The 24,106-nt window shown below is 36.8% G+C and overlaps 1 protein-coding gene across 8 annotated transcripts in view; it reads right to left on the reverse strand.

The window, feature by feature from the left end:
* AKAP7 (A-kinase anchoring protein 7) overlaps positions 1-24,106 on the reverse strand; it is a 258,608-nt gene that overhangs the window by 228,230 nt on the left and 6,272 nt on the right. For all 8 annotated transcript variants that reach the window (XR_009549585.1, XM_060190452.1, XM_060190453.1 and 5 more), the window contains exon 3: positions 9,386-9,519. Coding sequence is in view for 7 of the 8 variants with exons in the window: in XM_060190452.1 (XP_060046435.1) it covers positions 9,386-9,519 (134 nt within the window). In the remaining variant the exon portion in view is untranslated. The remainder of the gene's footprint in view (positions 1-9,385; positions 9,520-24,106) is intronic.

Raw genomic sequence — 24,106 nt, forward strand, 5'->3', positions numbered from 1 at the left:
GATCCTTTTCCTTGCATTCTTACCAGTACTTAATTTATTTCTGTCCTTTTTAATGTTCCATTTCACAAGTGTAAGATGGTATCTCGTTGTTGTGACATAAATTTCTCTGTAAATCATTAACTTAGAGACTATTTTCACATATCTGTTGGCCAGGTGAATATCCTCTTTGGTGAAGAGTCTGTTCATGTCCTCTCTACATTTTTTAAAAATTTATTTATTTATTCTTTTTTGTTGCCCTTATTGTTTCATTGTTGTAGTTATTATCGTTATTGATGTTGTTATTGGATAAAACAGAGAGAAATGGAGAGAGGAGGGGAAGAGAGGGGGAGAGAAAGACACCTGCAGACCTGCTTCACCACGTGTGAAGCAACTCCCCTGAGGTGGGGAGCCAGGGGATTGAACCCGGATCCTTATGCCGGTCCTTGTGCTTTGCGCCACATGCGCTTAACCCCATGCGCTACACCCCCACTCCCCCTCTCTACATTTTAATGGGGTTCTTTGGAGGTTTTTGCAAAGCTTTGTGACCTCTTTATGTATTTAATTATTACTACAATATGTAAGTGAATACGTGGAACATTTGTGGATGTATATAAACATACATGTAAACAATTTTTACTTGAATCAATTATGTATTGCTTAATATACATTTAATATAACACTGATTTATCATTAACACTGTTAGATTTGTTTACATCATCTCATTTAAATTATCACTATGAAAATATTATCATAGTGAAATATATAGTATCTCCTTCGAGAAAACGGAAGCTTAGAGAAATTAATTAAATTTAAAGAAATTAATTCATACAGTTCAGACTTGTTAAAAATGGGATTTAACCTAGGCTAGAGTAACTTCAGAGCCCTTGCTTTATAGTCTGTTATCCTAGAATGAGAACAATCTTTATCACCACAAACTTTACTATTTTCTGTTTTTAGTTAAAAGAATTTTTGCTATAAAAAAAGTTGACTCAAGAGCAGTGAAACAAGAAAAAATTCATAAATTTGTTCCTGAGTATACAGTTGTGATTTTATGTCATTATAATTTTCCTAGAGAAAAAGCTTTATTCTTGCCAGAGACAGTAAAATCTACAAACAAAATTTCATTCCTGTTGGAAAGAATATTTATTTGTCCCCAAATAAGTGTGTCAGAGAGCCCATTCTTCACATACTTTAAGATTTGTAGTTAGTCTTCAATAACTGCAATAAGAATGACTATTTTTTCCAGACATGTGAGAGGGAGTCTGGCTGTAGCGCAGCGGGTTAAGCGCACGTGGCGCAAAGTGCAAGGACCGGCATAAGGATCCTGGTTGGAGCCCTGGCTCCCCACCTGCAGAGGAGTGGCTTTACTGGTGGTGAAGCAGGTCTGCAGGTGTGTATCTTTCTCTCCCCCTCTCTGTCTTCCCCTCCTCTCTCCATTTCTCTCTGTCCTATCCAACAATGACAACAACAATAATAACTACAACAATAAAACAATAAGGGCAACAAAAGGGAATAAATTTAAAAAAATAAAATAAAATAGTAAAGGATTCTAAATGTGCATGTTATAAAAGCCATGTCAATTAACTCAAGACAAATCCCTGATCTGATTTCTCATTAGCCTTCCCGTATCAGTGCTAAAACAAGAAGGATGAGGCTTCACTGTACTCCATTCACATATAATCTAGTTCTCATCAATGTCCAAAGTGGCTAAAACAGTGGGCTTATGTACATGAGGTCCCAAGTTCAATCCTCAGCATGGCATATGCCAGAGCAATGCTCTAATTCCCATTCTCTCTCATTAATAAGAAAATCATTAAATGAAGAAAATAGTTTGAATACGAAATATCACTGAGGAATACCATGCGAAAAGAGAATAATTAGAAGTCCATAGGAATAAAAGCCCCAAGGCAATAGAATAATAACAGAGAAAAGAAAAAGGAGGAGTTCGGGACTGATAATAGAAGTAAGACCCATAAATATGACTTGAAAGATAAGAAAAAACTAAATTATGATCACAGAAGGCTGTTCTAATACTAATGCTAGTGTCTTATCAAGAACAATGTTTCCATTGTCTGTGGGATGTGACTGGACAAATCATGAGATGTTGTCCTTGTATTTGACTTCTCACATATCTTAAACAAATCTACAACAAGCCACTAGCCTCACTCTAAAGATAACTGTTTACATTTTAATGTGATTTTTTTTGTTATATACAAGCCACATATTTAAGACATAATTAGGATAACACTATATTTGAGGAAAGATTCTCTGTTCTGGACACTTAATATTACTTTATCAATAATTCTCTGTATCCAGTCTTTGAAAACTATATTTAATCGTTTTTATAGAAATTCATTTATAAGCCTACTCCAACTTAGCAATTCACTATTGTTAAACTATAAGATTATTTTTAGCTTTTCTTTCTTTCAGCTAGTGCAGTACTAAATATATTTACAAATAAAGAACATCAGCATTTAATTCCTCACTGTCTGGAAGAAAGTCACACAGGAAACTCTGATTTTTTTCTATTAGGAAATGATGCAATAACAGCTAACATAATATTTCCCAAGACAAGATGTCACTGCTATGAAACGTAATAAAACAATATTGATGGCCTGACAGATTAAAATGCTCCAAATATAACAGTCCACAAAAATGTCATAGAGTCTATATTTTTGCTTCTCCATAAAAGGGAAGACAAAATTGTAAACCCTTCAAGAACAAAGTCTATTTCTTTTACTCTGGTACCTCTTCATAGTGCCTGGTCAATAATAGCAAAAACAATACTTAAACAACAGCAAATTCACCTGTGTTATGTAGTCACTAGGTTACAGATACTGATTTTTAACTCCAGGCCTGCTACAATTCCAGGTGATCTACACAATTTTCACTGAACCTTGATTTCTTCAAATATAAAGTAGGTATAATAATGTCTGCATCGCCAAACTTTCGGAACTATGTTAAAGGTTATAGTTGACAATTTTCATAAAAGTGCTTTATAAATTCTATACCATTTGCCCAATACAAAGTATGAAATATTAACAATATCAATAAATCCTGTAGTTCTCAACACTGGGCAATTCTTTCTCTCAGAAGACACATTTTTGTTTGGTTTGGTTTGGTTTGGTTTGGTTTTACTCTGTTCTGCTTTGTTTTGTTTTGTTTTGTAGGGGACTGCTACTTAGTAGAAAGAATATTTGCATTTACATGAAAACTCAGTCTTCATTCTTAAATACTAATTACATATAAATTTGGCACAAGATTTCAAAAACTCCACCCATTCATATATTTGGCATTTTAGTGCAATGCCCTGCAGTTGAAAATAGTTTGAAATCACTCATATCTTTGAATTTTCCAGTGGCTCATAAAACTGCAAATTAAAAAAAATTGTTAATACTGTTAAGACTATTTCTCTGAAGCTGTATAGTACTTATAATGAAGGATTAACCTCAAACCTATACAAATTCTTATTAATCTAATCAAGTAATGTTTCTAAGTATGCTTTGATGATACCAATAGTAATTTATGTATTTCTTGATTATCATCTTAAGATATTCTTAAGGGTGTTTTATTCCTAATTATATTCTTAAAAGATAAAAAGGGAAATACTTCAGAGTATTTCCTCTCTGTATGAGATTTTTAAAAGTAGTAGTAACATAATTAAAGGGCAAAGGAAAGTAATTTTTTTACAGCTTCTGCTTAAAATTCTATAAAACCATTCATTTTATCTGTTACCATAATCTCATCGCTGCTAAAACTACACAATGCATACACACATTCAAAGTCAAATACTAAAGAATCACATTTAAACTACATTGAAAGAAACTTGTAAAAGTAAAAGCTTTATTGAAATCCTAAGCATTTCACTCTTTGGGTAATCCTTCTGTGCTTAGGTAATAAAACTAGATATCCACCTGCTAATTTTTACCATTAAGCCATATCCCACAAGCTTAAAATTAATTCAATAAAATTCCCTTTTAGGGACCAGGTGGTGATGCATCTGGTTAAGTGCATACATTACAGTGCAACAGGATCTGGGTTCAAGCCCCTAGTCTCCACTTGCAGGGGAAAAGCTTCACAAGAAGTGAAGCAGGTCACAGGTGTCTCTCTGACACCCTCCCTATCGCCCTTTTCCCTCTAAATTTCTCTCTGTCCTATCAAATGAAATAAGTAAAGTTAAAAAATAAAGGGAACACTTTGAAAAACATTTAAAATTAAAAATAATAATAATAAATTTCTTTTTATATATTTTAATTTTTCTAATTGACTCAAAGTTTACATAGATGCAAAGAAAAATGTCTTGTGTGCTGCTGCATTTAAGAGAAGAACTATATTTTAACACACAGAAGAATGTCCTTGACCTCATCTTGTCACATTATTTTTGGAATTTTTCTAAGCCTTTGATTCATTTGTTCCTAAATTCGCTGCCTTGTTAATGTTGACTGGAATTATCACACTAACTTCCTACTAACTTCTCTTTTAAAATTGAATGCTCTCATTTTTGTTTCCTGTCTACAACCATGAAAGAACTTGAAAATCTGAAGATATAACAACTGAAGTAAAGGTTAAAAAAATCATCTTCAGGTCCTGGAACATGATGGCAGAGGAACCAGTGGGGATTGTATTATGTGGAAAACTGGGAAATATTATATGCATGTACAGACTATTGTATTTACTGTCAAATGTAAAACATTAATCCCTCAATAAAAAAATAAAATTAAAAAGTTTTAAAACTCACAAGTTCAAGCCCCAGTCCCTACTTGTGGAGGGAAAGTTTCATGAACCGTACTGAAACATGAGTCTCTCATTCTGTTTCTATCTCCCTCTCTCTCATCCATTATAAAAAATGGCCACTGGGAAAAGTGGAATTGTATAGCTCTCAATACCCAGAAACAACCCTGGTAGGAAGAAAAAAGACAGAAAAAGAAAATCAATCATTTCAGTATCATTATATGTCCCCTCTCTCAACCTGTTTCTCCTGACTGGCTAATTTAAAAAAAAAATTCATCTTCAAATAAGATGATTTTTCAGTTTCTCTACTAATAACATATACATGATAATTTCAAGTACTATTATAATGACATTTCCCAGAAACTGAAGATATAAATGAACTTTAGATTTTATAATACCAGCAATTTTTACATTATAAGATTATGAACTATAGTACTAAATATAATAAGTATCTATTAAGATCCCTGAAGAAAACCTTTTTACAATGGGTAGAAAAATTATCTTTCCCCCAAAATTACTACATTCCTCATTTTAATCAGCTTTTATTTCTTCACACATATTTTTTAAGTGAATTTACCTAATATTACTATTTCTTGTAAGAAAGTACATTAAACCCATATATCTGAAAGTACAGCTAGGAAAAGTATTTACACAATTCTAGCCATTTAAGAAACACCTTGGGTGTATTATAATTCCATTAAACTTTTTTCTTCTTCATTTTTTACTTTTAGAAACTAAAGTGTAATTGCAGATAATAAACATACTTTCATATACTTACAATTGGACTGTTTTTATGTAGTTATTTTCATTCATTTTCCAACTCTATTTCTTAAAAACATGAAATCATAACTTTCCATTAATAAATAATTCCAAACACCTAAATCACGATTAATAATCAGTCTCATATAAATCTGGGTACTTTTTTTCTTTAAAACTAGATGCCAACTATTAAGAGTCCAAAAGTAGAGCAACTCATTGTGAGAGCACTAGTTTCCAAAGCTTGTTTGCAGGTCACTTAATTGGAACTTGGAATCCAGTCTCCCATTGAAACAATTTTATAAATGCTGCTTTTTTTCCCAGGCCTTCCAACAAAAGCTCACATGTAGTTTTAAACGGCTGTTCATCTTAGGTATTTTAAAATAAAGAAACAAAAAAGAAACTCATTAAAAATACATATAAAATTTGTCTTCTACCTTTGTCCTATTTCTACCTCTCCTCCCCATATTTGTATGTAAATTTTCTATCTACAAATAGGCCTCCTAAGAAGGAAACACCATATTATTTGTTTATTACAAGGGCACTTGAAACCTGAACTGCCCCCCATTAGAAGTTGTTCTACCCCCTTGAAACTAACCAGCTGTTGACCTATACTTATTAATAAAACAGTATTTGTAACATAATAGTTAATATAAATAGTCTGGTTGTGACCTAGTATGCTAAAAACACGTATTTTGCCCTGAAGAGAAAGAGAGACAGAGTGAGACTACAAAGAACAGGAGATGAGGTTAGAAGTAGTGACAATTCTTGGTCAAGTGTTGTTCTAGGAATTGAAACTTTTTGTGAGGATGAATAACAACTGTCACTTTACAAGGATAACAAGTGACAAAAGGAAGTTAAGAAAGTTTTGGGGGAGCCAGGCGGTGGTACAGCGGGGTTAAGCATGCATGGTGCAAAGCGGACCATCAGATCCCCACCTGCCTGCAGGGGGTTCACCTCACAGGTGGCGAAGCAGGTCTGCAGGTGTCTGTCTTTCTCTCCCCCTCTGTCTTCCCCTCCTCTCTCAATTTCTCTCTGTCCTATCCAACAATGACAGCAATAACAATAATAACAACAACGACAACGATAACAAGGCCAACAAAAAGGGAAAAAAAATTTTTTTAAAAAGTTTTGGTGGTGAGAAAAGAAGAAAATGTTCCGATTGAGGGGATAAAAAGAGCTTCCTCCAGGCAAACAGAACCTGAGAAGTTCAAAGAGAGCCAGAAGGACTCAAATAGGGTAAGAGCTCAGAGAAAACCAGAGTATGTGGAACCTTGTGTTGGATTTCAAGTATGTTAAATACTCTTGTCTTTGAGCATCAGTGAGAGAACAGGGAAGTATATAAGCAGGTAGGTAATATATCCAGATTTAGACCTAGAAAACAATTATCTCATCCATTTTTATTTTTATTTTTTATTTATTTTTTTTTTCCTCCAGGGTTATTGCTGGGCTCGGTGCCTGCACCATGAATCCACCGCTCCTGGAGGCCATTTTCCCCCTTTTTGTTGCCCTAGTTGTTGCAGCCTCGTTGCGGTTATTATTGCCATTGTTGATGTTGCTTTGTTGTTGGATAGGACAGAGAGAAATGGAGAGAGGAGGGGAAGACAGAGAGAGAGGGGAGAGAAAGATAGACACCTGCAGACCTGCTTCACCGCCCGTTAAGCAACTCCCCTGCAGGTGGGGAGCCGGGGGCTTGAACCGGGATCCTTATGCCTGTCCCTGCGCTTTGCGCTTAACCCACTGCGCCACCGCCCGACTCCCATCTCATCCATTTTTAAACTGAAGAAACTGAAGCTCCAGAAATTAGGAAAACTGATCTAAAACTATACTGGATTTTTATGACCTAGCTGATATTCTAGCAAGGTATATTGAACTCCGATGCTTATACTCCTCACACTTTCTATACAATATCCCAGAATCTAAGAAGCAGAAATAATGGCAGTTACAGGTAAAAACCAAGAGCTGCAGACAAATCTCTCTCATTCCCCTTTCTTCCATCACCATTGTGACCCAATTTAACTTAGTGAATGAAGGGAGTTCTCTAATCCTTTTCCTCTCAGTCACCTTCTCCTTCACCTCTAGTTGCCCTTCCCTACCCTCCCCCACCCCCCATATCGCCCTACCAACCAAGACTGGGAGAAGTAAGAAACTAGAACAAAAAAGAAAAAAAATGAAATTGAAAATAGAGAAGGGAGGGTTGGTGTGGGGGATAATGCATAGCCACTGTGCAGACTACCATGGGACCCAAAAAAGAAAATAAAGCAACTTACAGAAGTTCTTATTAAGTTATCTATGGCAGGCACTGTGGTAGAACAAACTCTAAGCAACAATTAAAATAAGAAACTCAGACCCTACTCCAATCACAAATCACAGAAGTCACTTCTATTTAACACCCAGTTTCCTCAGGGCCTGACCTATGACTGCTCAGCTAAGCATCTCCTGCTCTCTTGTAATACAGATACAAATGTTGATAGGTATATGTGTTTATGTATCAACTGTAAACTAAAAGAAAGTCTTCCAAATATTTTTTTCTTTATTTTCTTATTGGGAGGTTAATGGTTTACAGTACAGTTGTCAGCACATGGGTACAATTTCTTACCAAGATAGATGTCTGCAAAATACTCTCACACCCAAATTAGGGCCATCCTCATAAGTACCAGGACTGAAATCCCCCCTCCTCCAGGCCCTTCCTATTCTCCTTTCCCACAGTCCTTTGCTTTCATACAATACACCAAGCCAATCCAAGATTTACATTGTTTCCCCTTTCTGTTCTTGTTTCTTAAGTTCTGTCCATGAGTGACATTATTCCAAATTCACCCTTCTCTTTCTGGCTTATTTCACTTAACATAAACCTAATCACTTCATCTCACCACAAACAAAAGAAAACTCCAAATGGATCAAGGATTTAAATTTGAAACCATCAAATATTTAGACAAAAATTTTGGGAAAACTCTTTTTGATCTAAGTTTTATAGGCATCTTCAAGGACTCAAATCCATTTTCAAGGAAAACAAAAATAAACCAATGGGACAACATCAAATTGAAAAAGCTTCTGCACAGCAAAAGAAACCACCAACCAAACAGAGAATCCTTATAGATGGGAGATCATTTTATGCCATATACCAGGCAAGAAGTTAACAGCCAAAATATATAAAGAGCTCATCAAACTAAGCATCAAATAAACAATCCCATCCAAAAGTGGAGAAGAGATATAGACAGAATATTCACCAAAGAATTTTTTAATTCATCAGCACTCTCTAAAAAAAATTCTAGTTAAATAAAGAATCAACTTGATATGCATATTTGTAAAGATTATCACCCATAATTAAACATAAATTCAGATCTGGCTTTTAAATTGAGCTAAGATGTAGACGTCTTCAAGTGAGATAATCTTTCCTAAGGCATTTTAATTTTTCACTTCGCTTCGCTAGCAGTTTTAATTAGATAGCGTCGTTTGTTTGCTTGGGGTTTTTTTTTGTTTTGTTTTGTTTTTTCCTCTCTCAGTCACAAAGGAATTTTCAGTATGAGCTAACTGACTGGTCCCATTTCCATTTCCTACTATGCATACTTTATTAATTTTTTTCAAATTTTTAATAAACTTCTACCAGGCTTCTCATGCAATATTAAGTTGGTACACCAATGACTAATTTTTAAAGAAACTATGCTGTAGCAATCAGTACCCAAAAAAACAAAAGTCTGAAGATACCCATTTACTTTCCCAGCAGAGATTTTAAGTTTTCAAGTTAACCACTGAAATATATTCTAATATTTAAATAGGTGTGTCCCTTGTATGGCCCAACTAAAACATCACCAAAAATTCTTGAAAGCTGATAGTCCATGAATTTATAAGTCTTTGATATACTTTAAATGTCATTTACAATAAAGTTTTATAGTTAAAATAGTTTTTAGACAAATACTACCTCTTTGTTGGTGATTGGAATGGACAGAAAATAGTTAGGTTGATAATCTTTTTTTTTCCTCTTCTTTCTTTTATCTTTTCTGACTTGTTCATTTCCTTTACTGCTCTCCTTATTTTTATGAGCTACATCAGTAACTAGAGGTAAAAAAAAATCAAACAATAAGTCAAATACATTTAAATAAAGATAATATATTAATAAAAATATAAACAAACACTATAGAAGTAAGAATCTCCATTACTGTCATTTTTGACAATCAAATAAGAGTTGGCAAATTTGACTACGAAAAGTATTTAAGCTTCTAAGATTATATGACCTCAGTGGAAACTACCCAAATCAACTACAAGCAAAACTGATGGATGGAAAATAGCTGTGTTGCAATAAAACTTTATTAACAAAGCAATCAAAGTTAGCCCATGGACAATGGTTTACAATTTCTGATCTAAAAATGTAGCTAACAATTATTTTCCCTCACACCATAATTTCCATAATACAAGAAGTATCATATATATATTTATTCATGATTTAACAAAATCACTAGTGTCACTTAAAGTAGGATCTGTAGTCAATGACACACTATAAACTTTTTATTGCAAAAATTAAGAGAATGCATTGTAAAACTTTCACAACTATGAGACAAAGTAATTTTTCTTATTGAATTTTAGTCTACTTTGTATGTCTTTTTAACATCACTTACATAATTACCATGTTTGATGAAAGTGTCAGTAACAAATAAGAAATACTTTAAATATGTTTCAACTGATAAATCAACTACAGATAGTGTAAATATTTAACATAGCTTGCTTTTTAAAGTCATATTCAAAATGCTCACAGCACCCAAATATTCTAATTATGAAGTTATATACTCAGAAATAATTTCTTAATCAGCAAAAAATACCAGTTTCCTCTTTTATAGATTCTATCAGTTGTTTTTATATGTTCACATAATTATCACAAATTGTTTCCAGGTCATGAATCTTTGAAGAGTAGCTTACTGCTCAAAATAGAGTGCCGCACAGACACTTTGTAAACATTCAGATATAATTATAGTTTACTAAGCACAATTTCAGAAAGAGAGGAAAAAACCGCCTTACATTGTAATATTGAGTCCTATGAGGTTGGTTTCATCTTTAATATTAACTCTAATAAATCAAGTTGCCAACTAGACACAATGTCCTCAGAAGGTAGGTGGGAGAAGTCTGAGATCAACTAACAGAGCAACACCTATGCGCACTGCCACATACACAACCTAGGTCTGACCAAATTCTTTATTTTAATATATGATGAAACATCAAATCTTTTAAAAGCTGCTCACTGTCAGAGGCATGTATGATACAAAACTTGTAACTTTTCTAATGTACTTACTATAAGATCAACTCTTTTCTACAGATATTCCATAAAAACAAAACACAAAAGTAGTTGTCCTTAATCTGTTCTTCTTTTAAATATTACAAGAATTAATGTCACAAATATATTTTAATGTTAATTTCTAAGAAAAACAATAGAGTGTTTTAAAACTTTAAGATAAAAAGCACATGGGAATAAACATGCTTCCATTCCATAAAGTGAGAGAGAAGAGGGTGGAGAGAGGTGTGTGTGTGTGTGTGTGTGTGTGTTTATCTGTGAGACCTAGGTAGTAAGACTAGAATAATAACAAGTAGCATGGTAGTGAGCCTGACTACATAGTTACGAGTTAAGGTAAAATTACTTGATGTGTCTGTGCATCCATTTCACTACTACATTTCTCAACAGTATGCCTAACAACTAATGTGGCTAAAAGGATAAGCCTTTACAGAGAATATACATCTGATATAGAAACTATTAGCTTCTTCTGTACATGTGAGCTTGTCAAAACTCTATCTGCTCTATTGCTAAGAAAAAAGTATGCAGATTTTGCATCTGCATTGTCGGTATTGTTCGAATTCCCTTATTTGCTGTCACCAGGGTTTATTTCCCATGATACTTTTAGGTTTGTCTTCTTTCCGTGAAATCTTTAATAAGGACAACCAAACTGGTCTTGAGGCACATGCAATTTTAAGTATCTGAGAAAGGATCCTGAATTGGACTATAGTAACAGGAGCTAAATGTATTCATTTTAAACAGAAACTACAAAATATGCAAATAAAGTACCATATCCATTTAAAATCTGCTTCTAAATACATTTCTAGCACACCTCCATCAGCTATTACTAATGTAATACAAACCAGTTCTAAATATGATCCCATTATTCTTTTCCTTTCCTTGTGTCTCACTAACCAAATCAGCACACAGGGCTAACAAAAACCACACAAGGCTAACACCATCAGCACAGGAAGCTGAGAAGGCAGCTGCAATTTCTCCTGAGTCCTGTAGAGGCAGCAATAGACAACTGTAAAAGGAACTAATATAAAGACTGTCTTCCAGTGAGAATCTCTTGAAGTTAATTCATTCATTTCTTCTTTTCCTTCTTCCTTCCTTCTCTCCCTTTCTTGTCTTTTTAACCTGAGAACTTAGAAGTCTGACTACTCCTAGGAGAAATAAGTTCTTTGAAGTCTGGGGCATAAAATGTAAATATAAGAAAAAACAGCAATTCAAATACTACAAGAGTCAGTAGGACAATCTTTCATGTCAATTGTTAACATCCTCCTACTGGCCCAGATATGACAACCTGAGCATCAATTAAGTAGAAAAATTTCGATGGTATGAGCACATAGAATATGCTTAAATCCATAGATTCTCAAATGAAAATTTAAAACAAAAAATTGTAAGTCAGAAGTTTAAGAACTCTAAAAATCTATTAGTCAAACTTTTTCCTACTTTTCCATAAAGCCAATTTGTCATAAAATACTTTTTTTGAAAACACAGTTAACTAATGTTCTTCTTGCTAGAGATTTCTTGCTAATAAATGCAGAAGGATATTTAGAGCACCACCATTTTGAAACACTTAAAGTGGTAGATCAACCTAAATATCATCAATGAGGAATTTTATTTTCTTTAATATTAGTGTATAAGAAAGAGAGAGAGAAAGAGAACCAGGGTATCACTCTGGCAGCTGTATTGCTAGAGAATGAACCTGGGTTCTCATGCTTGAAAATCTAATGCCTTAACTACTGTGCCACTTCTCAGGTCACTGGGGAGCTTCAACACTGGATTCATCAAGTGACAAGATAGGAGGCAACTCATCAATATTAGTACAATAAGAAGGCAAGGCACCCAAACATCATATGCCTCATAATGTCACACAGCAGGAAAGTCAAAACAATTCTGCAGCATTCAGGACAATATTCTAAAAATCAATAAAGCCTACTAACCATAAGACAAAATAGATGAACGTCTACAGAACAATATAACCTCTACACAACTTCCTTCAACAATAACAACCATACACACACACACACACACACACACACACACCTATGGACATCTATTGGTGAAAAGAGACTGAGAGAGGTTACCTGCCAAATATAATTGTCTTGTTCTGAATTCACATCTATTTTTTGTTTGTTTGATTATTTATTGAAAGAGAGAAAGAGACCAGAACACTACTCTGTCATATGCAGTACCAGGTAACAAACATAGGGCATCACATATATCAGTCTATGCTCAGCCACTCCAATCAGATTTTAACGATTACAAAGTCATAGAAAATGTAAATGTTGATGGCATCTGGAACCTGATGACTATAAAGAGAGTTAACATACGAAGCCAAACAAATTGTTGAGCAATCATGGATCCAAAGCTTGGAATAGTGGAGAGGAAGTGTTAGGGAGATACTCACTGCAAACTCTAGTGTACTTCTGCTTTCAGGTATATATTTTGCAGTAGTTTATGGATACGTGTGAACATATGCTCTCTCTCTCACAGAAACTGGTGTATATCTAGGTTTTGGGACTTTGTTAGAAAGTGAACCACCTGAGATGAAATTAGAGTATACTATGAAAGGAAAGGTCTCACCCGAGTAATGAAGCTGAAGGGTTGTCATTCCACACCTGAAGTCTCTGGACACAGTCTGAAATGAAGCATGTTGAGGTGGCAATCGTTGCATTGGTTAGGTTGTGTTATTACTGTTGTTGATGATGTCGTTCATTGTTGGATAGGACAGAAAGAAATGGAGAGAGAAGGGGAAGACAGAGAGCGGAAGAGAAAGACAAGATACCTGCAGACCTGCTTCACTGCCTGTGAAGCGACTGCCCTGCAGGTGAGGAGCTGGGGGCTCGAACAGGGATCTTTCTGCGGTCCTTGAGCTTTGCGCCACATGCGCTTAACCCACTGCGCTACCACCCGGCCCCCTCCTTATACCTTTTTAAAACAAAACTGTCCTCCTGTGTGTACCAACACATTTTTTTTCTAAGACAAATACCTCCACAATGAATATCATAATCTCTGAAAGTAATTGGTTTAATTTGTTGTTTAAAAAAAAAAAAAAAACCTCATGGTCCCAGCAGTGGTGCTGTAGATAAAGCATTGGATTCTCAACCATGAGGTCTCAAGTTCAACCCCCAGCAGCACATGTACCAGAGTGATGTCTGGTTCTTTCTCTCTCTCTGCCTATCTTTCTCATGAATAAATTTTGGGAGTCGGGTGGTAGCTCAGCAGGTTAAGCGCACGTGGAGCAAAGCACACGTGGAGCAAAGCGCAAGGACCAGCATAAGGATCCCAGTTCGAGCTGTCTGGCTCCCCACCTGCAGATGGTGAAGCCTTTCTTTCTCTCTCCCTCTCTGTCTTCCCCTCCTCTCTCCATTTCTCTCTGTCCTCTCTAACAACAAAGGCATCAATAACAACAATAACCAAAACAACAATAAAAAGACAACAAGGGAAACGAAAGGGAAAATAAAATAAATAAATAAATAATTTTTAAAAAAATTTTTTAAAACTCTTAAAATTCTTGTATCATGAGACTGATGCAGTACAAAATGTCAATTCAAAATGCAACTCCTTAGGCAGAGGGGTAGACAGCATGGTGATTATGCAAAGAGACATGCCTGAGGCTCCAGAGTCCCAGGTTCAATCACTCACACCATCATAAACCAGAGCAGAGCAGTGCTCTGGTGGGGAAGAAAGAAAGAAAGAAAGAAAGAAAGAGAGAGAGAGAGAGAGGGAGGGAGGGAGGGAGGGAGGGAGGAAGAAAGAAAGAAAGAAAGAAAGAAAGAAAGAAAGAAAGAAAGAAAGAAAGAAAGAAGAGAAAGAAAGAATGGGAGGGAGGAAGGAAGGAAGAGAAAAAGGAAGGAAGAAAAGAAAAAAAGAATACAACCCAGCCTCTTGGCAATAGTAACAAATGCAAGTTTTCCTAAATTTCCTTAGCTTTCTTAGGTCTTATCAATAACTTCTTAACTTTTCATAGACTAGATTCTGTAAAATTTTCTTTTCCTTACAGAATGTCATTTTATTTCGAATTCAGCGATCATCATCTGTATTCTAAAATACAATTTTCGAAATGCTATTCTTTTCTTTAGGTCATATAAAAGTATAATTAGCAAGGTCAGTACAGAAGTTCATCTGAATTGTGCACATGTTTTACCATATGCAGGACCCAAGTTCAAGCTTGACCCTGCCTTTTTGGAGGAAGTTTCAGTACTGTGCGGTCTTTCCCTCTCTCGCTCTATCTCTTGTCTCCTTCTCTCTGGAAAAGTCAGCCTGGAGTAGTGAAGTCCCAACAATGCCAAAAAAAAAAACTTGCATATCGGGGCCCTAGGCAGGGAATCCTGGGATTCCCACAGAGACATACTAGGTCTAGACCTCTAACAGATCCCTCTCTCTACTATCACTGCTCATCTCCATCAGGAACAATATAATGGACCCTCTTGTGGGCCTCTACAGGACCTTGCCCTCAATGTAGGTCAACACTGGTAGGGAGTGTCCCACCTTATGAAGGGAGGCTGGGTCAACAAACTGCCACTCAAAGAAGACAGGTACTGCAATGAGTACAGCCTAGAATATTCCTAACTATGACCACAGAATGCAAGCACTGATCTATTGGGATGCTGACTATGGGCCCCAGATCAAATCAATGGGGTTTACAATTAACAGTATTTGTATGTTTTTCCCATATTTGGGAGCTACTCTCTGCACTGATCCAGCTTTCTAGTCCTAATTCCAACTCTGACATCATCTCCCCAAACAATACCTTTGGTTCACCTGCATGTTAACTTTTGGGCATGGGCAAAAATAGTAAAGTCATGGGTTTCTGGGAATATACCTAAAATAGACCTTCTAGCTTTTGCCAAAATGGAGACCCTAAATCCCACTGGCAATAGTCTTACCTTTAGATTTCTTATTACTAAACAATTTTTTCTGCTTTATATCTTAATGTTTTTTTCAGACACCAAGTTACAGATGCTACCATGATGCCAACTTGACTTTACTGGGAAGATGACCTCACTAATATAACCTGGAAATCCATCTCTTCAGAGCCCTGCCCCACTAGGAAAAGATAGAAACAGGCTGAGTTTATGGATCAACCTGCCAACACCCATATCAAGCAGAGAAGCAATCACAGAAGTCAGACCACTCACCTTCTGTACCCCATAATGATCCTGGGTCCATACTCCCAGAGATATAAAGAATAGGAAAGCTTTCAAGGCAGAGGATGGGATACAGAACTCTACTGGTGGGGATTATGTGGAATTGTACCCCTTATATCCTATAGTCTTGTTGGTCACTAGTAAATCAATCACTCAATCAATCAACAAAAGAAAACAAAAAAAACTGCACATTAAATTATTCATCTATTAATCTACTATCTGGCTTACTAATAAAACACTATAAAGATCAGTGAGCTTACAAGCAAAATGTAGAAAGCTGTTGTTGCAGCCTGATTCTTTCATTGGATCCTTTTTATAAATAAAATTAAAAAATATCTAAGCATAGAAGCTTTTTGTTGTTATTATTGTTTGTTTACTTATTTATTACTTTTGCCACCAGGGTTATTGCTGGGCTTGGTGCCTACATTACTCTGCATTTTTGGTACTTATTTTATTTTTATTTTTTATTTATTTGGTAGAGAGGAGGAAATTGAGAGAGAGAAAAAAAAAATGGAAAGAAATCTATAGCACTGCTCTACCACTAATGAAGTTTCCTTCCTGCTGGTGGGACATGGGCTTGAACCTGGATCCTTGCACAAAGTAACCAGTGAACCACCACCAGGCGACAAGTCTAAGTGTTTTTAAATGCCACTTCAGGGGCTGGGAGATGGGTCACCTGGTAGAGCATAAAGTTTACTATGTGCAAGGACCTATCTTCAAGTTTTTGAAGACTACATAGGGGCACCTGCACAAGGAAGCTTCATGGCCAGTGAAGAGGTACTATCTCTCTCTCTCCCTCTCTCTCTCTATCTCTCTCTATCTCTCGCACCCCCACCCCATCTCTAACCCTATATGCAGGAAGGGGGGAAAAAAAGTCTACCAGCATCAGTGGAATTATGCAGGCTCGGAACTTCAGCATAACTCTGGTAACAAAAGGATAATGTTTCTTTTTTTATTTATAAAAAGGTAACACTGACAAAACCATAGGATAAGAGGGGTACAACTCCACACAATTCCCACCACCAGAACTCCATATCCCATCCCCTCCCTTGATAGCTTTACTATTCTTTAAACCTCTGAGAGGTTCCAAGGTCATTGTAGGATGCAGAAGACTTTCAGGTCTAGCTTCTGTAATTGCTTCCCCGCTGAACATGGGCATTGACAGGTTGATCCATACTCCCAGCCTGCCTCTCTCTTTCCCTAGTGGGAAGGGGTTCTGGGAAATCAGAGCTCCAGGACACATTGGTGGGATTGTCTGTCCAGGGAAGTCTGGTTGGCATCATACTAGCATCTGGAACCTGGTGGCTGAAAAGAGAGTTAATATATAAAGCCAAACAAATTGTTGACTAATCATGAACCTAAAGGCTGGAATAGTGCAGATGAAGAGTTGGGGGAGGGGTTCTTCATTTTGTAGATAGCTAGTAGACTTATTTTTTTATATTCCAAAGGGCCTGTGGCTAGACTAGTTTTTGGGGGGTGGGTTTTGTTTGTTTTGTTTTGTTTTGTTTTGCCCTGAGCCTGAAATCTGATATGCAGGTAGATCCAAGTTATTGTCTGGGGAGATGATGTCATGGCTGGAAAAAGGACCAGAAAGCTGGATCAGGAAAGAAAGTAGCTCCCAAATATGGGAAAGGTGTATAAATATTGTTGACTGTAAACCCCATCGATTTGATGTGTTTTGGGGCCCATATTCAGCTTAGGAGCCTATGTGACCCCTGCATCCCTCTAAATCTGAGCTCACATTCTGTGGTCATAAGTAGGAACACTCCAAGCTGCCCCAGTATCAGGACACATCTTCCTCAGGTGTAGCATAGAGTATATTGTCCAGCCTCCCTTTGGAGGATGGAACATTCTCTACTATTGTTGATTCAAGTTGAGGGCAAGGTCCTATGGGGGCCCACACAGGGGTCTATTGTGTTGTTCCTGATAGAGATAACTGGTAACAATGGAGAGAGGGATTTATTCAAGGTCTAAGCCCATCATGTCTGTTTGGGAATCTCAGGACTCCCAGAATAGGGCCCCAAGGAAAGTATTTTTAAATAAATTAATTAATAAATAAAATTCAACTTCCTAGTACTAGTTAATTAAAAAGTAATGAATAAAATGGTAATTTCTATGTCTCTATAGTCTCCATAAAATACAAGGTTGGGAGTCGAGCGGTAGCACAGTGGGTTAAGCGCAGGTGGCACCAAGCTCCAGTGTAAGGATCCTGCAGGGGGGCCACTTCACAAATGGTGAAGCAGGTCTGCAGGTGTCTGTCTTTCTCTCCCCCTCTCAGTCTTCCCCTCTTCTCTCCATTTCTCTCTGTCCTATCCAACAATGACAACAATAATAACTACAACAATAAAAAACAAGGGTAACAAAAGGGAATAAATAAATATCAAAAAAAAACTAAAGGTTGTAAATCTATGCAAATATTATAAGAATTACATAAGAAGAACAGAAAGTCACATTTCAAAAAGATATGTGTGACTAGGAAAATTTTAAAGTAGTATGACTCAGCAATCTCATTCCTGGGGATTTACCCAAAAGAAACAAAAATGCCTATCAGAAAAGATCTATGTACACCTATGTTCATATCAGCACAGCACAATGTATAATAGCCCACACCTGGAAGCAACCCAGATATCCAACAACAGATGAGTAGCTAAAAAAAAATTTTTTTAATTGTACAGCTATACAATGAAATACTACTCAGCTATTAAAATGAAATCACCTCCTTTGCCTTGTCTTGGATGGAACTTGTAGACATCAAATTAAGTGAGATAAGCCAAAAAGAGTACAAACAGCAAATGATCTCACTTATAGGAAATAAGGACTGGGGATGGGGTGCTGCCACACCTAGTTGAGTGCATATGTTACCTGCACAAAGACCTGGGTCTAAGTACCCATTTTCCACCTGTAGGGGGACGCTTCTTAAATGGTGTAACAGTGCTGCAGGTCTCTCTCTCTTTCTCTCTCTCTCTCTCTCTCTCTCTCTCTCTCTCTATATATATATATATATATATATATATATATATATATATATATATATACCTTCCATCTCAATTTCTCTTCATTTTTATCAAATAAAATCAATAACTTTTTGATTAAATGATAACCCATTCCAGCCAACAATACCACATGGTGCCTAATCATAGTACCATATTCACACTGAAAGTCATACAGCTTATGATTCAGAGACTGAACCAAGCAAGCAGGGGAGTAGGGGCCATGAAGGAGTTGTTCTTCTAACGGGAAAGGATTTTCTTCTAACAATGTTCTTCTAAGTACCTTTTTCTTTGCTTTCTTTTTCTTTTTCTTTTTTTTTTTTTTTGCATATTTGTATAATCTTCTTCTCATCTTCCAAAGGCAGTAAGAGTGGTATACATTAGAAAATCAGCCCCAGAAACTCCTGGATCAGACCACAAGGTGACTCATTTCAATTGTCTCAGAACTAACAGACGAGAGGTCACACCACACAATAGCTGAACTGTCATAGCCAGGACACAAAATACAAAAACACCAATAAATGGTTAAATCAAAAAAAAAAAAATCAACTACAACAATGAACCAGGACAGGAGCCCAGAAAAAAATCCAAGCATGCCAAAAGCAACTAAGAATGAGGAAAGTATCTAAAAATTAATTGAAGCATTAATCACAGGAGTGAGGAAAGCTTTTGAAGAAAATACTGTCAGAAATAGGGAAATAACAAATGAGAACCTGAAATAAAACACAAGCTATTTGGAGGTAATTAGAGAACTGAAAGCTGAAATAGCTGAACTAAAAAGCCAGCTAGCAGAACAAACTAATACTATAACTAAGCAGGAGAAAAAAAAAATAGCTGAACTGAAGAAGGAAGTTGAGAGAAAGAAGAGCAGGAGTAGACAACAGAATTAGCTAGACTGAGGATAAATTAGAGAAAACTAAGAAGTAAAACGAAAAAGCTAAAAAAAAAATTTTAAAAAAAGATTGAGAGATACTGAAAACAACAACTAAGTACCCTTTTCTTTACCATTCTGCCAGGATATCTATGTACAAAAATTTCTTCACCAGTAACTTATAATTTCCACCCACCAAAGCAAACTGAAAGAACAGTGAGCTGTTCTTACAGTTTTTAAGTTCTTACAGCTTCTTAGTGCTGAGTTTTTCTCTGTGCTCCTCTACTAACTCTTTAATGTCTTCATCTATAACCTCTGGGCCCTTGGACATGCCCAGAGGCATCATGTCCCCATTTTTAGACTAGGTTTAGCCTTAGAGGCTTCAAAGTCCAAGACTGTACAAGTTAGTTTGTGGCTGAAATTTCCTGTAGGCAAAAACAATGGTCTTTTAAGATACTGCATGATAGGTCTTAACTATCAGAATGACAGTCAAGAATACTGAAATGGTCCTGAGGGTCTTTTTGCATAACTATTATGCTATTTCCCATACCCTATATAATTTTTTAAAGTTTGACATGATCTGTCAGTTCATTAAAAATAAAAAATAAAATTTAGGAAGTCAGGTGGTAGCTCAGTGGGTTAAGTGCACGTGGTGCAAAGCGCAAGAACTGGCGTAAGGATCCTGGTTCGATCCCCTGGCTCCCTACCTGCAGGGGAGTCGCTTCACAGGCAGTGAAGCAGGTCTGCAAGTGTCTCTCTTTACCTCCCTCTCTCTGTCTTCCCCTCCTCTCTCCATTTCTCTCAATCCTATCCAACAATGACGACATCAATAACAAAACAATAACTACAACAATAAAACAAGGGCAACAAAAGGAAAAATAAATATATTTTTTATTTTTAAATCAATAAAAAATAAAATTCAGCTTCACTTTATCTGTACTGAGAGGAGGTAATGGCCTAATGGGATGGTCTAGAGGCAAAAGAGAAAGAGAAGCTGTGTTAGGGACAAGAATGTGACAAAATTAAACTCCTCCAGTAAGTCATCCTCAACACCTGTAAGGTGAGCAAGAGCAACTGTTCTGTTATTAAAAGAGTTCTCAGAATTAGTTACGTTTCCTGCAAATATCTTTTCACAGTGGGACCAATCACTCAATTAATCCATTCAATGAAAAACTAGCTGGCTATCCAGGTTTTGCTGTTCACCCTTCATATTACATTTAAATTGCCTTTTATTATAAAACAAATCTTGTCACAACTGAAGATTTGTTGAACAATAAAACCCTCAGCATCTACACACTAACTAAACTCACCTAAAGTTTCTTTGTTGCTACTGGTTGCCTCATCATGACTCACCACACAAACTATAAGAGCCAGCTCTCCTTTTAAATGTATCAAACCATCCATGAATACCTTTAAACACTTGACTGGTCTCACCATTTGTTCTATGCTTATCTTTTAACAGAGTGGCAATTGTTTTTCCCTTCTCACAAATTATTGCTCTGAAAATATTATCACCTTTGTTCTTTAACTTAACCCAAATGTACAACTGCTCTACTTCTTCCAATGTCTATGGTCTTTGGTTAATAACAACTTTCACATCTCTGTTACCACTGGTTCCTTTAACACTTTATTTCTCACTGTCATAGATCATTGTTCTAGGCATTTTGTGTTTAGTTGCAAAATCACACACATAGCTACTAGACTCATACTTAGTTATTATCTTTTTGTTTGCTTGTTTTCTGTTCTGTCATGGTTCTCATTAATTTTCTGCTGAGCAGCATCACTAACTTTCAAAGTCTTGATGACTTTTAAGAACAAAAATAAAGGAGTCAGGGTAGCGCAGGGGGTTAAGTGCAGGTAAGCACAAGGACTTGCATAAAGATCCTGGTTCAACCCCCTGGCTCCCCACCAGAAGGAAAGCTGCTTCACAAGCGATGAAGCAGGTCTGCAGGTGTCTATCTTTTTCTCCCCCTCTCTGTCTTCCCTTCCTCTCTCCATTTCTCTCTGTCCTATCCAACAACAAAATCAATAACAACAACAATAAAACAATAAGGGCAACAAAAGGGAATAAGTATTTAAGAAAAAATAACAAAAATAAATAAATATGAAAAAAGACAAGAAAGGACATTGCAAAAGTATGTGGGACTCAGCACTGAATATGAGCTACTGTTGGGAAAGTAAATAGGTATCTAAAATGAGTACCAAAATCCTGTCTTGTTTGTCTAGAGAGAGGAGATGTGGTGCAACATCTTGACTCATACAGATTTTAGAAACTGCCATGAGTGACAAACAAGTGTTCAGTGCTGAAAATTTGCATCAGTAAAATGCACTTGATACAAAATTATGAGTTTCAAAGTCAACAAAGGCCAAGGTATGACAGTACTATTTTCTCTTAGATTCTTGTGTTAACTCCTTCTCAAATCCAGTACAAGCTATTTGGTCATCTGTTATATATATGTCGAAAGTACCTATAGCTGGAACAACGTACAAGTTTATATCTTATTCCAGTCTATTTATGAGCATCCAATGAGAATAATTGAATGATTCAAAGACTACACCATGGATCAAAGGAAAGAAATGTTGGTGGGTAGCATACTTTAATTATGGCTCTTTTGGTTACTACTAGGCCACTTCCTCTCCCAAGGCCCTAGCCAAAGAATCTGGGGTTCCCACACAGAAGTGATGGGCCTAGACCTCTAGTAGATCGCTTTCTCCACTGTCACTAGTCATCTCCATCAGGACCCCTTTCTGGTCCCCTACTGGGCCTTGCCCTCAATGTGGATCAATAATGGTAGGGACTTCCCTGAAGGGAGGTTAGGCCAAAATACTCTACCACTTGAGGAAGATGGGTCTAGCAATGGGTGCAGCCTAGAATGTTCCTAGCTATGACCACAGAATGCAATCTCAGATCTACAGGGATGCAGAGGTTACACAGGCTCCTGCACTGAATATAGGCCCCAGATCAAATCAATGGGATTTACAGTTAATTGTATCTATATACTTTTCCCATATTTGGGAACTATACTCTATACTAATCCAGCTTTCTAGTCCTATTTCCAAATCTGACACCATCCTCCCAGACAATACCTTTGGTCCACCTGCATGCTAGCTGTCGGGCACAGGCAAAAATTAGGAAAGTCTTCTATTTCAGGTAGTTCACTTCCTAACAAGGTCGCAAAACCTAGAAATAGACCAGGTCCCATGAGATAGGGTATATGTTCACATGTATCCATAAATTAGGGCAAAATTTATACCTGAAAGCAATAATGCACAATAGTCTTCAGTGAGTCAATATATGTAGCAAGCAAGCAGAAAGACCTAAAAAGACACCATAAAGTTCCTAATGAAATAGTGTCTACTTAGACATAGATGCTCTCCTCACCTACTTCCTCTTATACTTCCCTCAGTCACTCCAAAGCTAACCTTATCAAAGTAAAGACTGCAAAAGCTGAATAAGGGAAAGAGACTGGCATACTTTAACTATGACTCTTCAGTCACTATCAGGCCACCCCATCAGCTAGTTGGCCCTAGTCGGGAAGTCCTGAGATTCCCAAACAGACATGATGGGCCTAGACCTCAAAAAAAAAAAATCCCTCTCTCCATTGTTACCAGTCATCTCTATCAAGAACAACACAATAGACCCCTGTGTGGGCCCCCATAGGACCTTGCCCTCAACATGGATCAACAAAGGTAGAGAATGTTCCATCCTCCGAAGGGAGGCTGGACAACATACTCTATCTTCCACCTGAAAAAAAGATGGGTTCTGAAATTGGGGCAGCTTGGAATGTTCCTACTTATGACCACAGAATGTGAGCTCAGATCTAGAGGGATGCAGAGGTCACATAGGCTCCTAGGCTGAATATGGGCCCCCAAATCACATCAAATCAATGGGGTTTACAGTCAACAATATCTATATACCTTTCCTATATTTGGGAGCTACTTTCTTCCCTGATCCAACTTTCTGGTCCTTTTTCCAGCCATGGCATCATCTTCCAGACAATAACTTGGATCCACCTGCATATCAGATGTCAGGCTCAGAAAAAGAAAAAAAAAAAAGTATAGTCAAGGGCCCTTTGGAATATAACTAATATAGGCCTACTAACTACAAAACAGAGACCCCCAACTCTTCATCTGCACTATTCCAGCCTTTAGGTTCATGATTAGTCAACAATTTGTTCTGCTTTATATGTTAGGTCTCCTTTCAGCCACCAGGTTCCAGATGCTACCTTGATTCAACCAGACTTCCCTGGACAGACGAGCCCACCAATGTGTCCTGCAGCCCGATTCCCCAGAGCCCCACCCCACCAATGAAAAAGAAAGACAGGCTGGGAGTATGGATCAACCTGTCAACGCCCATGTTCAG

This window comes from Erinaceus europaeus, chromosome 4, assembly GCF_950295315.1.
Source record: "Erinaceus europaeus chromosome 4, mEriEur2.1, whole genome shotgun sequence".
Classification (NCBI taxonomy): Eukaryota; Metazoa; Chordata; class Mammalia; order Eulipotyphla; family Erinaceidae; genus Erinaceus; species Erinaceus europaeus.